At 42.4% G+C, this 14,103-nt stretch overlaps 1 protein-coding gene across 1 annotated transcript in view; it reads left to right on the forward strand.

Moving 5' to 3' along the window:
- Positions 1–895: 895 nt before the first annotated feature.
- Positions 896–14,103, forward strand: part of CHCHD3 (coiled-coil-helix-coiled-coil-helix domain containing 3) — a 262,793-nt gene continuing 249,585 nt past the window's right edge. The window contains exons 1-2 of the mRNA XM_037165866.2: positions 896–1,143; positions 13,359–13,446. Of these exons, the coding sequence (XP_037021761.1) occupies positions 1,063–1,143; positions 13,359–13,446 (169 nt within the window). The 5' untranslated portion in view covers positions 896–1,062. The remainder of the gene's footprint in view (positions 1,144–13,358; positions 13,447–14,103) is intronic.

A 14,103-nucleotide genomic window follows, 5' to 3' on the forward strand; every position in this document is an offset into this window, starting at 1 on the left:
GATGCCCCAACCAGCTAGACTACCTTGCCAGGGCCACTAAAAAAAAAAAAAAAGCGCATGTAGGTAACTTAAATTTATTTACTGGTCACGTAGAGGTGAACTAAAAACTTTCCAAAATAGATAATCCTCAACTTTGTCTGATGTACTTTTAAGCCCTCCTCTAACCTACGCACTCTTCAACATTCACTTAACTTTTCTCTGCTTCATCCGTACCAGGGCCTAAACAGTTTATGTAACCGAAGTGGAAGGAGACACAAAAGTGTGCTCTGCATGCTTGGTGCAAGTAATTTATCCTCCTGTTTTCTTATTTGTGGATTTGAAAACCATAATATTTAAAATTTTACTTTACAGAAAAGAAATAAAATAGCACATAGTTCATGAGAAAAAAATCATAGGACAAATATAATGGATTTTTTTTCGGGGGAGGGGTGGTGTTTGGGACTAAAATTAAGGAATACTAAATTTTGCTCAGGGATTTGTTCATGAAAATTTAGAAATGGATCCAGTTGGAGAATGCATTTTTTGTTGAAACTGTGAATTCCTTTAGGAGACGTTCTATTTTTCAACTTCTTAGCCTAAATTTCTATACTATCTTTAAAGCGCACGTTGTTGAATGAATGAATTTGGAAAGTTGAGCCTTTCGGGCCAGGAAGACCTCAATTCCCAGAATGCCATGCTTCCCTTGCCGCCTGATAGATTAAGGTAAATTCACGCACTCTGGCTGACAGATAGAGACTACAATTCCCACTATACCCAGCGGCTCCGGAAACCTTGTCAAATACCACCTGTTGCCATAGCATCCGGGTCGTAACAACCAATCCAAGTGCTCCTGCTTAGTAGAGGCGGGCCATTTGTACCTTCCACCAACCAGAGGCAATTTGTTGTGGAGCGTGACCGGAGGAGGTGGGAACTGGGGACCAGTGGTTCTCCTTGCCGCTTGGGGTCGTGGCCTTGCTCCTGGTCTGCAAGGCAAACGTCCGGGCACGTCCACGCGCGTCTGTGCGCGTGGGGCCTGAAGTGCTCGTGAGTCCAAGGTAGGACCCTTTGAGGACAGAAGAAGCCATGGGCGGGACCTCCAGCACCCGCCGGGTCACCTTCGAGGCGGATGAGAACGAGAACATCACCGTGGTGAAGGGCATCCGGGTGAGTGACAGTGGGCGGGCGGAGGGCCAGCACTCGGACTGGGACCCCAAACGTCCGATCTTCTCCATACCTGCTCGGCCTGGTTTCCCCCATCCCAGACCCCAGTGTTGTCTGGCCAGAAGCCGAGTTTTCTGCCAAGAAGCTTGAAGTTTCAAGACTTGTGACATTCATTCAGAGCTGTTCCCTGCTTGTGTGCTTAGTGCTGAGCTTTGCTGGGCGGGCGGGGAATGCCAGGTTAATTCAGGGGCTCCCAGCCTACTGTTGATTTTATTTCTCACTAGTTAGGAGACTCGATTTGGAATTCCAGCTTCACTGTACCCATTGGTGAAAGGGGGCTTGTCTTACACCTGCTGGGTTCAGGACCCAAACCCTGCTTTTGCACCACCCACATCACCTCTTTTGGGGTGAATTGACACTTTAAGGAACCCGTTATCTGTTCTTTGACATTTAATACTTTCTCTCTTACTATCCATTCCGCCACCACACACCCCCACACTCCCACCCCACTACCCCACTTTTCTGGCCCCGGGGGACTTCCAGCTTGTCTCTCCTTTATTTTCGGTTGACATATTATCTTTCCCAGGCACCTCCTCTGTGGCCTGCTGCTCCCAGCTTCTGGACTAGGTCCAGTTGCTTCAGGACTGGTGCCTGCCGGTCAGATAGGGCTTGAGATAGGATCACAGTTTTTCAGACCACTAGAAGTAATGCAGTCAGTTCCAACATTGTAGAGAATTTTGAAATGCTCCCTGCATGTGCTTGATTCAGAAACTGAAAAGTTGATTTTTCTCTGGGGTGTCAGTATCCCAGCTCTAACTTCATTAACACACTCCCTGCTGTACCTGCTTGTGGGGCCTCACATTTTTGGACATCTGCCTGAATTTGGTAATGAAAGCACTTTGACTTCAAAAAGTTTTAAAATAGTTTTTATTTTTCTTCCTCTGTTATTGCACAACCAGCATAAGCAAATTTAATGTATGAATTGTTTTTGGCATTTGTTACAAGTAAATAAAACTTCTTAAAGTGTTTAAAAACTTTTTACTCTGAACCTGTTACCTTGAGAAGAATTTATTACCCAAAGCCAAAACAACACTCCAACCCCCGCACCACAAAAAACCAAAATTTTCTTTACAGAAACTCAGGGTGTTGAAGTCAGTTTTTGCTGTCAGTCAAACAAACTCCGGCTGTTGAAGTCAGTTTTTGAAGTCAATCAAACAAATGCTGTGTCAATCTGTGACCAGCATTTCTTTATATCATATTAACTAATGCTATCACCATGTTTTTAATATCAGAGGCTGCATTCTTTGCATTGTCGTGGTTTAATTGGTACTCTGTGGAGTAAAATAAAAATAACTGCAAATGGAGTTTTATGTACAGATTTGTTTAATTTTTCATTTAGGCTTTAAGTTTTTCAAACCAGAGAGTTTAAATGAAATAAAAGTTTAAAAATAGCAAAATAAGTTTTGGGTGAGAAGACATTGGCTAGACAAAGTATAAGTCCAAGTTCACATACTCTAGTGCAGAAACAGCAAGGACACAAACACAGTTAAAACAATCTGGCCACAGAGATTCCTATCAAATTTTAGATAAGGTTAAATAAGTATGATAATAGGAGTAGGTACGAGATGAAATGGGAACATTGGCTAAAACCTTTTTTAAAAAACTTTTTAACAAAAGAAGCATGACCTTTGGCAACTCACCATAATGGAAGTGTTCTTTCTTTATTTTTTTTTTTTACTAGGTGTCATCTGTATCGTTCAAGTTCAGGCACTCACTGTGCTTGTTTTGACCTCTGTGCTTTGCTTTCCTTCAGTGTCTCCCCTTCACCTGGAATGCCCTTGCACTGTTCTCCCTGTTGCTGCGAATTCTTTCAAGAATGATTTGCAATCTCTCTGAGCTTCAGTTTCCTCATTTGCAACATGATAGGGCTTGAGTACATCACTAAGATCTTTAATCACCTTTATTTTTAAATTAAAACGTTTTTAATTGGATCTATTGGGAGTGACAGTGGATAATACAATTATGTAGGTTGCAGGGGTGTAATTCTGTGATATAGCACCTGTACACTATTGTTTGCTCACCAGCCCAAGTCCAGTCTCCTTCCATTATCATTAACCCCACCCCACCCCACACCACCCCATTCTCTCTGGTAACCACTGTACTGTGTACAAGGCTCTTTCCCTTTTTCCTCCCTCCCTCTCTCTCCCCTCCCTTCTTTTTGTTTTGTTTTAATCCCTTCACCGTTTTCATCCACCTCCCCTAAATCCTTTCCTCTGACAGCTGTCAGTTTGTTCTTTATCTTTGAATGTATTTCTGTTTTGCTTGTTTATTTTGTTCATTAGATTCCACATACAAGTATGATCATTTGTCTTTCTCTGGCTGGCTTATTTCACTTACCATTATACTCTCCAGGTTCATCCATGCTATCGCAAAAGGCAAAGTTTCCTACTTTTTTAGGGCCATGTAGTATACCATTGTGTAAATGTACCACCGCCTTTTTCCCACTCATCTACTGATGGGCACTTGGGCTGTTTCCAGACCTTGGCGATTGTAAACAATGCTGCAGTGAACATAGGGTGCTTATGGTCTTTTGAATTGGTTTCTGGATTCTTAGGATATGTACCCAGAGGTGGGACCACTGATTTCAACAGGCAGCTCTGTTTTTAATTTTTGTGGAAAATTCATACTGTTTCCCACAGCGGTTGCCACCAATCCGCATTCCCACCAGCAGTGTGCCAAGGTTCCTTTTTCTCCACATCCTCGCCACACTTGTTGTTTGTTGATTTATTGTTGATAACCATTCTGACAGGTGTGAGGTGGTATGCTATTGTGGTTTTAGTTTGCATTTCTCCGATGATCAGTGACGTAGAGAATTTTTTCATACGTTTATTGGTCACCTGTGTGTCCTTTTTGGAAAAGTGTCTATTCAGGTCTTTTGCTCACTTTTTAATTGGATTGTCTTTCTGGTCTTGAGTTGTATAAGTTCTTTATGCACTTTACAAATTAACCCCTTATCAGATATAGCGTCAGTGGGTATGTTGTCCCACTCAGCATGTTCCGTTTTCATTTTGTGGACAGTTTCCTTTGCCAGGCAGAAGCTTTTTAGTTTCATGTAATCACGTGTGTTTATCTTTTTCTTGGTTTTCCTTGGCCTTGGAGACATGTTGGCAAAAATATTGCTACAAGAAGTGTCTGAGATTTTACTGCCTAAGTTTTCTTCTAGGATTTTTATGGTTTCAAGTAACATTTAAGCCTTTAATCATTTTGAGTTTATTCTTGCATATGGTGTAAGAAGGTGGTCTCCTATCATTTTTTGGCATGTATCTGTCTAATTTTCCCAACACTGTATATTGAATAGACTACCTTATTATCTGTTCTTGCCTCCTTTTTCAAATATTTATTGACCATGAGGTGTAGGTTTATTACTGGGCTGTCTGTTCTGTTTCATTGATCTGTATGTCTGTTTTTATGCCATGCTGTTTTGATTACTGTGGCCTTGTACAGTAAAATAGTCTGATATTGGGAATGTGATCCCTCTAACTTCATTCTTTCTTAAGACTGCTGTGGATGTTTAGGGTCTGGTTACATGCACATTTTTGGAATATTTGTTCCAGGTCTGTGAAATACGCCATTGGTGTCTTGATAGCAGTTGTGTTGAGTATATAAATTGCTTGGGGTAGTATGGATGCTTTAATGACGTTAATTCATCCTAGCCCTGAACGTGGTGAGGATCTCTAATCTCTTCCGGTTCTGAAATTGTGTGAGCCTAGTGGCACCGTAAGTTTCTGGTAGCCACACTCAGCCCATGGCAGTTTCCTCTAAAAATGGTATGCTGTCGAATTGTTGAGTACTCAGGGATCACTGAGATTTCCTCGAGGTTTTGGTCAGAAGAGCACCAACTCAGGGTTAAATAGACCTCAGCTGAAATCTCAGATTAGGCATTTACCAGCCTGCGGCCTTGGACAAGTCACTTCTCTGATCGTATTTCTTCCTCCCGAACTATCACTTCTCCATTGTGGTAAGATGAGGTAAGGTATTTAGAACACATGGCACATTGGAGATTTTCAATAAAAGGCAGATGTTATGTAGGGTTCCTTCCACATCTTACATTCTAAGATTCTTTGGCTCTTCTGTGTGTTATAGGGGAAAGAGCATGTGCTTCTGAACCAGGCAGCCCTGCGTTTGCACCTAGCTCTGCCTGTGATTTTGCTGTGTGGCCCTGGACAAGCCACGTTTGATGTGTTTCTGTGCTCAGTATAGCTGGATGATGCTTAGGTATTCAGCACTGCTTGTGAGAATTTGACGTGATGTATGAGTATGTTAGTATCTTGCAAAGTGTGTCTAGTATTTTGAGAGCACTTAGTATGATAAGTAAACTTATATGAACTTAAAATAATAGGTAAAACATAAGAACGTATCATGCTGATATGGGCATAGCTTAAGAGGTGTTGACTGGGAAATGGCAGACCTGAGTTCTGCTGATTGCCTGTGCAATTTTTGTTCAGATGTTTTCAGCTAATGTTTGTATTTCACGTAGCTTGAAGCAGTCTTCCCTCCCGCTGAGGCGTGGGCCAGGATGAGCACCGTGGTCAGTCTCGTGAGTGAGCCACTGTTTCTGCTGTCGCTCGGGCGGTTGAAACGTGGTGCTGATGAGGCCCACACTTCAGATAGGCTAGTTCACCTTGACCAAAGAAAACTTTCCAAATTTGTCCAACTGTCTAACATTCATGTCATCATTCGTAAAAAATGGTAATGTAACCACAATTCAGCAGACTCTGTCACTGATGGAAAACCAATTCTGTGTTCCACTGATAAGGGTAGTAATTTCATCTTTGTTTATGGTAATGTACAAAGAGTAACATTTAGTAAGCAACATGAGGCTTTCAGTAATTGGGCTGCATTTATTAATAAATCCTGCTTTCCCAGATTTTTCTTGCTGAGGTCATCAGTAGCTAGCAGTTAAAGGACCTACTTACAATTTTAAGTTTGAAGTTTTTTGTCACCTACCAGGTGTTATTTTCGTGGTGTTTATAGAGTTTTTTTTTTCTTTGTCCTTAGCAATTGATAGCTTTCCCCACATTTCCATAAAATAACGTGTATTTTACACCTGACTCCAACTTTGAATACGAAATAACTTATGGGTTGGATGAAGGGCTACCCTCTTGCCTCACCCTCCTCTCCAAGTCGAAAATAAATTTCTTGTGATAGACTAAGCATTTTCATTATTATTCATGTTGCAAATGCTTCATATTTTTCTGGGCACCTGCTGGGCCTGCTTGGCAAGTATGCCTTCTACTCAGACTTCACAAGTTTATCTGAAACATCAAAGCTATGAGTGGACTCTTCCAGAGCCACTGTCAACTTCAATGAGTATCATTTTCAAACTAATATCTATCATGCTTTCCAGGCATAGGCTAATCTCTGCCATTGGCCTTGAAGTTGAATTTCCTGCAAGCTGAAATTCACAGGAGCCAGGATACTTACACGGAATACAACTAGTGCTTTGGGAAGCATGGCAGGCAAGAGCCTCTGAATAAAGAGATCATTTAATGTGGGGTGTTGTTGAGGATTCTGGAGAGAGCCCATTAAAGAGGCTACAAATCCAGTCGCTCATTGGGAGCGTTAAGGAATGTGGTCCAGGTAATCAGTTAACTTGTAGATGATTGGTCTCTTTCCATGAATCTCTTGGGCATTGTACCATGTTAAGCTTTCTGAATTTTGTAAGACAGTAGAAGTTTGTTTTCCACTAATAAATACAAAGAAATACAACTTAGAAAGTATAAACATAAACTAAATATTACGTCATGTATGAGGTCTACCCAGAAGGTATCCAGCCATGTAATATGGAAAATAGACACATTTATTAAAGAAGATACAAAAAACATTGTTCATAGGACAGTGACACCTCAGTCCCCTTCAAAGTAGGCACTTTGGGACGTCACACAGTTCTCTCAGTTGCCGTCAGCTGCCCTGTTGTGTTTTCCTGAATCTAGTTGATGGTCTGAAATCTCTTCCACCTTCAAAGGTGATTTTAGTTTTGGGGAAAGCCAAAAGTCGCAGGGTGCCAAATCTGAGCTGTAAGGGGAACTGAGTCACCTGGGTGATTTAATGTTTCGCCAAAAACCTCTACATGAGACGCATTGTTGCGATGAAGCTGCCAATCACCAGTTGCCCGTGGCTACTGGCTTCTGAATCATCCAGATAGTTTCTGCTTAGGAATGTTCAGGCTTAACACAAAATTTGATGCAGATTCTTTGCTGTACTGGCGCAGTCATTTTGATTGTGACGGCCACACCATGCACTTGCTTATTCAACGGAGTCTACCACCCTCACTGACTAGTACAGTGAAGTTGTCATTAACCACACATGCGCATTCCAGTCCACTCTGCTTGGCTGCCAGGTTACACTGATGTCACATAATCTGTTCTTGTTATATTAACAATGGTTGGATTTTTTCTGTACAGACCTTATATATGGCGTGCCCCCTTGCCCCCTTGCTCATAAGTATTTAGGAATAATTTCTTGCAAGTGATAGTGGAGATTATTTGGAGCCTATGTCTTATGGTAGTTGTAAAGAAAAGCAGGACTTTCACAGAAAATGACCTGTGCTACGTGGAAGGAGGACCAAGTGAGAAAAATGGGTCTGAGTTTTTAATTCGATTTGGTAAGACACATCTGGAAGAAGATGAGAAAAACTGTCGTAGAGGTGAGAATTGGAATTGTTTCTGTCTCATGTGGTTCTAACTCTACGTCTTAGAGAATAGCAACTTAAAAGGAGTTCTCTTTCTCCTTTTACTTTCTTTCTTGGAAGTAGAAACACTTTATTTTTGCTCATCTCACCCAGTCTCCTGTTTCTGAGAAAATACCAGGTTCTGGGTTGGCGGGTGGTGTGTTTGCACTGATTTTAGATAAGCCCAGCCAGTGTGGGTGGGAAGAGGTGGGCGGGGGGACTAGAGGATGACACACATCTTCTCCTCTTCCCTGGAGCACACGTGGGCGTGGTGAGTAGTGCACACCAAGTGTTGGCAAGCGCCACTCACACATTTGTTTTCAGGAGCAGTAGGAAACCGGGTGGGTATGATCAGAGTCGGTGGGCTGAATTCTGCTACACCGGCAGGCCCACCTCCCTCTCTTCTCCCTTACATTGCAACAGTGGTTCTTAACTTCTGTTACTAGACTGCCGTAAATCTGTAGGCTGTGGGCTTGCCCAGAACAGTGCAATAAGCAGAGAGTTTTGCAAACAATTGAGGAATTAATGGGTAGACTGAAACCACAGACCTCAGGGCGTAATTCTAGCATTAATATGTGGGAATATATGGGGGTTATTTCACCATTCTTTGCTGTAAATAATTTCTGTAAATTGCATTTATTATTGGCCTTGATGGAGATTCCAGAGGTGTCTGGAAACCAGGTATAGTAGCTATAGACGTTTAGATATGAAAAAAACTGTTTATGGGAAGTACCTGTGTAAGGAAAGGTATTTCTGAAGAAGTCGCTTCTTACACAGAAGCCGCTTATCCTGCCCTTGCAGAAGCTTATGTTCCCCTTTGACTCCCTTATTGGGGCCAGCTTGTGTCACAAAGAAGAGTTGTTGTAGAGCTACGTTTTGTGTTTAGCTCTGGCCTGCATCTCTCACTCTTGGCAGCTGCTTCACAAGAGAATGTCACAGCTCACAGAGGAGATCGGATGAGCATGCAGGTCTGGAGGTCAGCTCCGCGGGTATTAACTTGAGATAGCAAGGATAACGTGGCTTTTGCTGTGCATCAGCCTAGCCGGGGGTGGACTGGGGAGGCTAAGTCTACGGTGGGCTGTCACTGGTGCACCCATGGAGGGGCCTGAGAACGCACTTGGGAATTACAGTAAGAAGAACGACAGCAAACAGGCTGGTTCTTAATAAGGCAACCCTACAGTATGTTTATTATCTCAAAAAGTGAAATGTGCTTTTTTAGAGACGTGCTTATAAATTTACTTACAAAAATATAACCAAAGACCATATTGGGAAAGGTTTTGAATTTGGCATTTGAGGAGCAAGTTTTGAGGCATTAGGTAAGATAAGAAGTTAACAAGAAACAGTGCGTGATTAGGTTGAGAGAGAGGCTGCACTTTTACTACCCGAGGAGCTCAGGTGGGGGTAAAGGAGCACCTTCTCTGCTCACTTCCGCAGCTGCTCCTGCCGGTGGATGGAGAAGGACTCAGGACTCAGGCAGGGCTGATGACGGGCCCCCGAGGCGCATGACCAGTGGAAGTCCTGGTGACCGAGCAGTGTTAGTAATGACTCTCCCAGGTGTCTGTGCAGCACGTTCCAGCGTGCGGTGTACCTGGGATCCTCCGCTTTCAGATGAGGCCAGGGAGGCCCATCCACGTGGCTTCCCTCGGGTGGCTGTAGCTCGTGGGGGCCAGTGCTTTTTCCTCTGTTCTGCAAGCTTTTTGTTTCACTCTTAAGGAATGGTACTTCTGCGGCTGCTTCAGGGATTGGAGGGATTTTTTTGCAGCATTCGTTTTGAAAGTAGCAACAGACAGTGGCAAGGCATGACTTTTGGTGAGTAGATGACTTGGTATTTAGGACTTTGGAGGCCTGTTTCCAGTACAGGTGAGGGTTTGTAGCGAGTACTTGAGTTGTAGCAGGTACATTCACTTCTGAGTAGGTATACACATGTGGTATAGTTGTAGTGTTTTGATTTTGGCCTGAAATACAGAAATATCAATAAAAATGTAAAATATTTGCCATATTAGCTTTATACATAGTAGCTTTAAACCCAAATTTTATTAGATAACGTAATATATAGTATATGTTGTAGACAATCATATATAATACCTAGTGATACGTAGTGTATAATAAATGATAATGTAAAATATTCATTGTATAGCAGACTATATTAATATAATAAATATATAGTACATGGTATATTTGTTACAATAGCTTTAACATTCTAAAAGTTAAGGTTCATTTTACTTCCTTTAGAGGATGTGACAATATTTTTATTTTATCACTTGGGATTGAGGATTGTATTGTTTAATAGCAGAGAAAACACTTGACTAGATTGGGGGTTATTGCTTAGGGGGCTGTTGTTTAGGGGGTTATGACCCTGATGTTACTAGTTGTTAGGTGTTACTCAGTCTTTTTTTCTCACCTGTAAATCAAGAGGGTTGGAGCCAATCATACAGGTTTTTTTCTAAGATGTAGCTCAGCTTTGCAGATGAGTTTCAGCATCAATCTCAGTAGCTTGCAGTTGTTAGAACAGACGCACCTGGCCCTGGCCCTCTCCTTTCTAACCTCACTTTTCTTCCACAGGAGGGGTTACGAGGTTTTCCTTTGACACTCACAACCCTTGAGCTGTGGTCTCCCCCTTTACTGTCTCACCACCATCCTGGTTCGGGTCCTGATGTGTGAGTTAACTGTTTAGGTGCACACGATTTTGCTCACGGCTGTATCTCAAAGGCCTCAATTGGTGCTTGGCCTAGTAAACATTGTTTGAGCGAACGACTCAACTGATAGATAGGAACTCAGTGTTTTTGTAGAAAGGCAGAGAAGCAAATGCACGTTCTGTCACCGGAGTGTCATAGTGGAGGTTTGTGCCAGGTACGGTGGTCACGAGGAAGGGAGCTCTGTTAGGCAGAGTTGGAAAGGAATGGGAGCTGTTCAGTGGGAGAAGGCGTTAGGGTGTTCGGTCTGGGTTTCGACAGGCGATTCCCTCCGTAGGGCCACGGGAAAAGGCAGTGTAGGTCTGGGTAATGGCAAAGAGGCGGCAGTAAACAGAATCCACTGTGGGGGGAGAACAGGGTATGAAGTGTTCAAGGAAAGCAATGGAAGTTGAGATTGGAGAGTTAGGCCATAAGTCTTGAATGCCACTGAAAGAATTTGGACTTTCAACAGAGTGTAACTATTAAAGGATTTGAAGCAGGTAGTTACGTGATCAGGTTTGCATTTTGGGAGGATTATCGAGGGGAAATGTGATGGCAGGAGAGGTGATGGACTCATTAAGTGTTTAGGGGCTGAGGAAGTCATGGCTAGGAGAACACAGGAGAGAGGAGTCGAGGACTGTCCTGTGTTTTGATTTAGGAAATTGGATGGAGGTGGTCTCGTGAGTGAGGTAAGGAAGGGTTTCTTTACCCTGTATTCTTAAGCAAATTAAAGGCAATAAAAGCCTGTCAAGGCAAGGGTCAGTTTGCTCTGTCCTGGAGAGAGTGGCTTTGTGGTCCCTTTTCCTCCACAGGACTCGTAGTTCATGTGAATTTGTCTTATCTCTTCCGTAACGCCACTGACACTGCGGGCCAGAGCCCACGCCAGCCTTACAGTATTGGTAAGGATCGGATCAGGTCGGTGCTTGGTTTAGTGAAGTGCCGGGCATATGAGACGCACTCAGTGAAAGCTCCGTTACATGCAAAATATCTTTAGACCGTGTTCTCCCTAGATTACCATAATAGTTATTTTTCAAAACAAGTTTATCATGGTGTGATTAACGTATTACAAAATTCGTCTGCTTTCTGTATATAACGCTTTCTAATAATAAACTTACCAAATTGAGCCCCCCGTCACCACAGTTCAGCTTTAAAACAACTTCGTCACCCCAATAAGCCCTCCCATGCCCGTTCACAGTTCATCCCCACCGGCACCCCAGCCTTAGGCAGCCACTTCTCTACTTTCTGTCTAAATAGAGTTGCCTTTTTTTGGTAGTTCATAGAAATGGAATTACACTGTATGAGGCCTTTTGTGTCCGGCTCCCTTCATTTTAATTGTGTTTTAGGTTTCTCTGTGTTGTAGCATAGATCAGGACTTCATCTCTTTTTATTGCTGAATTGCGCCCCACAGAATGGGTATTCGATGTTTTGTTTATCGATTCACCAGTAGATGGACGTTTGTTTGTTTCCACTGCTGTCGTGAATGATGATGCTGTGAGCATGCCTGTGCTCATCTTTGTGTGGACATATGCTTAATGGCTTCTTAATTGGTCCTCCTGCTGCTGTTCTTGTCCCCGTCCAATCTGTTCTGTACACTGTGTATAGAGTGGTCTTTCTAAAATACCAGTCCAGTTGTGTCATTACCCTGCTTACAGTTCTCCAGGACTGGCCAGCTGCCTCCAGGATCAAGTTCAAACCCCTTAACTGGAAGGATATTCGAAATCTAAAACCATATTTCTCTTTCTACCTTCTCTCTCACTAAGCGCTCTCTCCAGCTTCCTGGTTGAGCTGTTCTTTTATTTGTTTATATTGTTTCATTCATTTATTTTACTATTTATTCAGTTAACCAGGCTTATTGAGCTCTGGCAATACCACAGCAGACAGGGCAGCCACAGCCTTGCTTTCATGGAGCTTGCTTTCTGGTGTGAAAGGCAGACTGAAAACAAGAAAGCATCCGGTAGTGCTACAAAGAAAATGAAAAAGGATGCTATGGTAGAACTGGGGGACTGATGACTCAAATCTCCAAGCCTGAGGGTTCCCCAGGGCCTCTGCCCTGTGGCCAGCTGTCTCTTTGTTGGCCACTTCACGTCTGACGGCGGTAAGCTGTTTCTCCTTAAACCTTCATGTGTTTCCTTCTTCTTGGAGTGCTCTTGTCCCACTGCTCCTCCTAACTCCTGTTCCTCCTTCCCAGCCCCCTGCAGCCCTCCTCCCTCGCTAGACCCCCTGCCCATCCTGCTGTCTGACCCGAGTATCACCCTTCATGTTATATTTAAAGGCCTAATGAGCGTCTGTCGCTTCTGTTCCACTTTACGCAACTTGCTCGCTGTTGAGTACCTCAGGTCTGGTCTAGCCGCTGGCACAACCTTGGTGCATAGTGAAGCCTGCTTAAGGACTGGCTGTGTTTAGTCTTGAACAGGAGGGAGGACGGACATTTTTTGGAGGGCTGGGGGGAAGGAAGGGAGGAAGGAAGGCCCTGTGTATGCATGAATTAATTTGTAGAATTAGGGAAAGAAACTTGAAGGAGTTCTGATGGCTTACATGTTCTCAGAGATTAGAATTTAATGCGCAGTATAAAATGAGGAGAAGAGTTATTTATAATGAGCAATTAGCAGTACGTTAGAAGAAATAAAAAGTGCTGTGGGTGCATCTGGAAATCTTAGAACTGTTCTTACTTTTGGTTTTATAGCTATTAGAATTATCCCAGTTCCTTTAGCCCATTTGTTACACATTGATAAGGATGATTAAACTACTTGGATGCTATTGTACTGTTCTCTTTCTTGTTCTTTTATAATTAATCTTATTTTGATGCTGCTTTTCAGCTTTCGGAAAATGTGATTGACCGGATGAAGGAAAGCTCCCCGTCAGGCTCGAAGCCCCCGCGGTATTCTGGTGCTTATGGTGCCTCAGGTACTGCAGAGTCTTAACTTTAGATTTTGTTAGTGGACAAATTAGAAGTGGTAAAAATTCACTTGATAGTCAAGATCTTTGGCACTTCTGTCTTTTGTCATTTGAATGTTTGACTTTTTCTAGGGAATATTAGAAATCAGGATCAGGATTTGTTTTAAAAGGTTTTGCACAAAAAGTAGAATGAATCTACTTTCAAACACTGTTTTGGAAGTTTTTTTTTTCTCCTTCAGCTCCTGAATCCTCTGTTGGGCTTTGGAAGGTTACTTCATATCGTTTTGTTTAAATTGGATTACTCACAGAGATATTAAAGATTTATAGTAAATATTTATTAAAAAAACATTGAACTTAGAAAATATTGATTCACTGTTTCTAAATTGTGAACTGTCTCCAGTGATTTTATTTCCTAATAATTTTTTTCTAAGTTTAAAAAGTTTATTTCTTTACAGTTTTAATTATTGATGCAAATATGGTGTTAAATGAAATGCATAGAGAATTATTAAGCCTCATTTTATCTGTAGATCATGCAGAATAAAAGAGAATTTCTCTTTCCTTTGCTCTCTCCTACCTAATCCATCTATTCATCCATATTTTGATACCATATTTTGCTGTGTATAATGTGTTCCCATGTATAACGTGCACCCAAGTTTTTGGCCCAAA

The sequence above is a fragment of the Artibeus jamaicensis genome, unplaced genomic scaffold (assembly GCF_021234435.1).
Source record: "Artibeus jamaicensis isolate MK-2021 breed Jamaican fruit bat unplaced genomic scaffold, CSHL_Jam_final scaffold_3307, whole genome shotgun sequence".
Taxonomy (NCBI): Eukaryota; Metazoa; Chordata; class Mammalia; order Chiroptera; family Phyllostomidae; genus Artibeus; species Artibeus jamaicensis.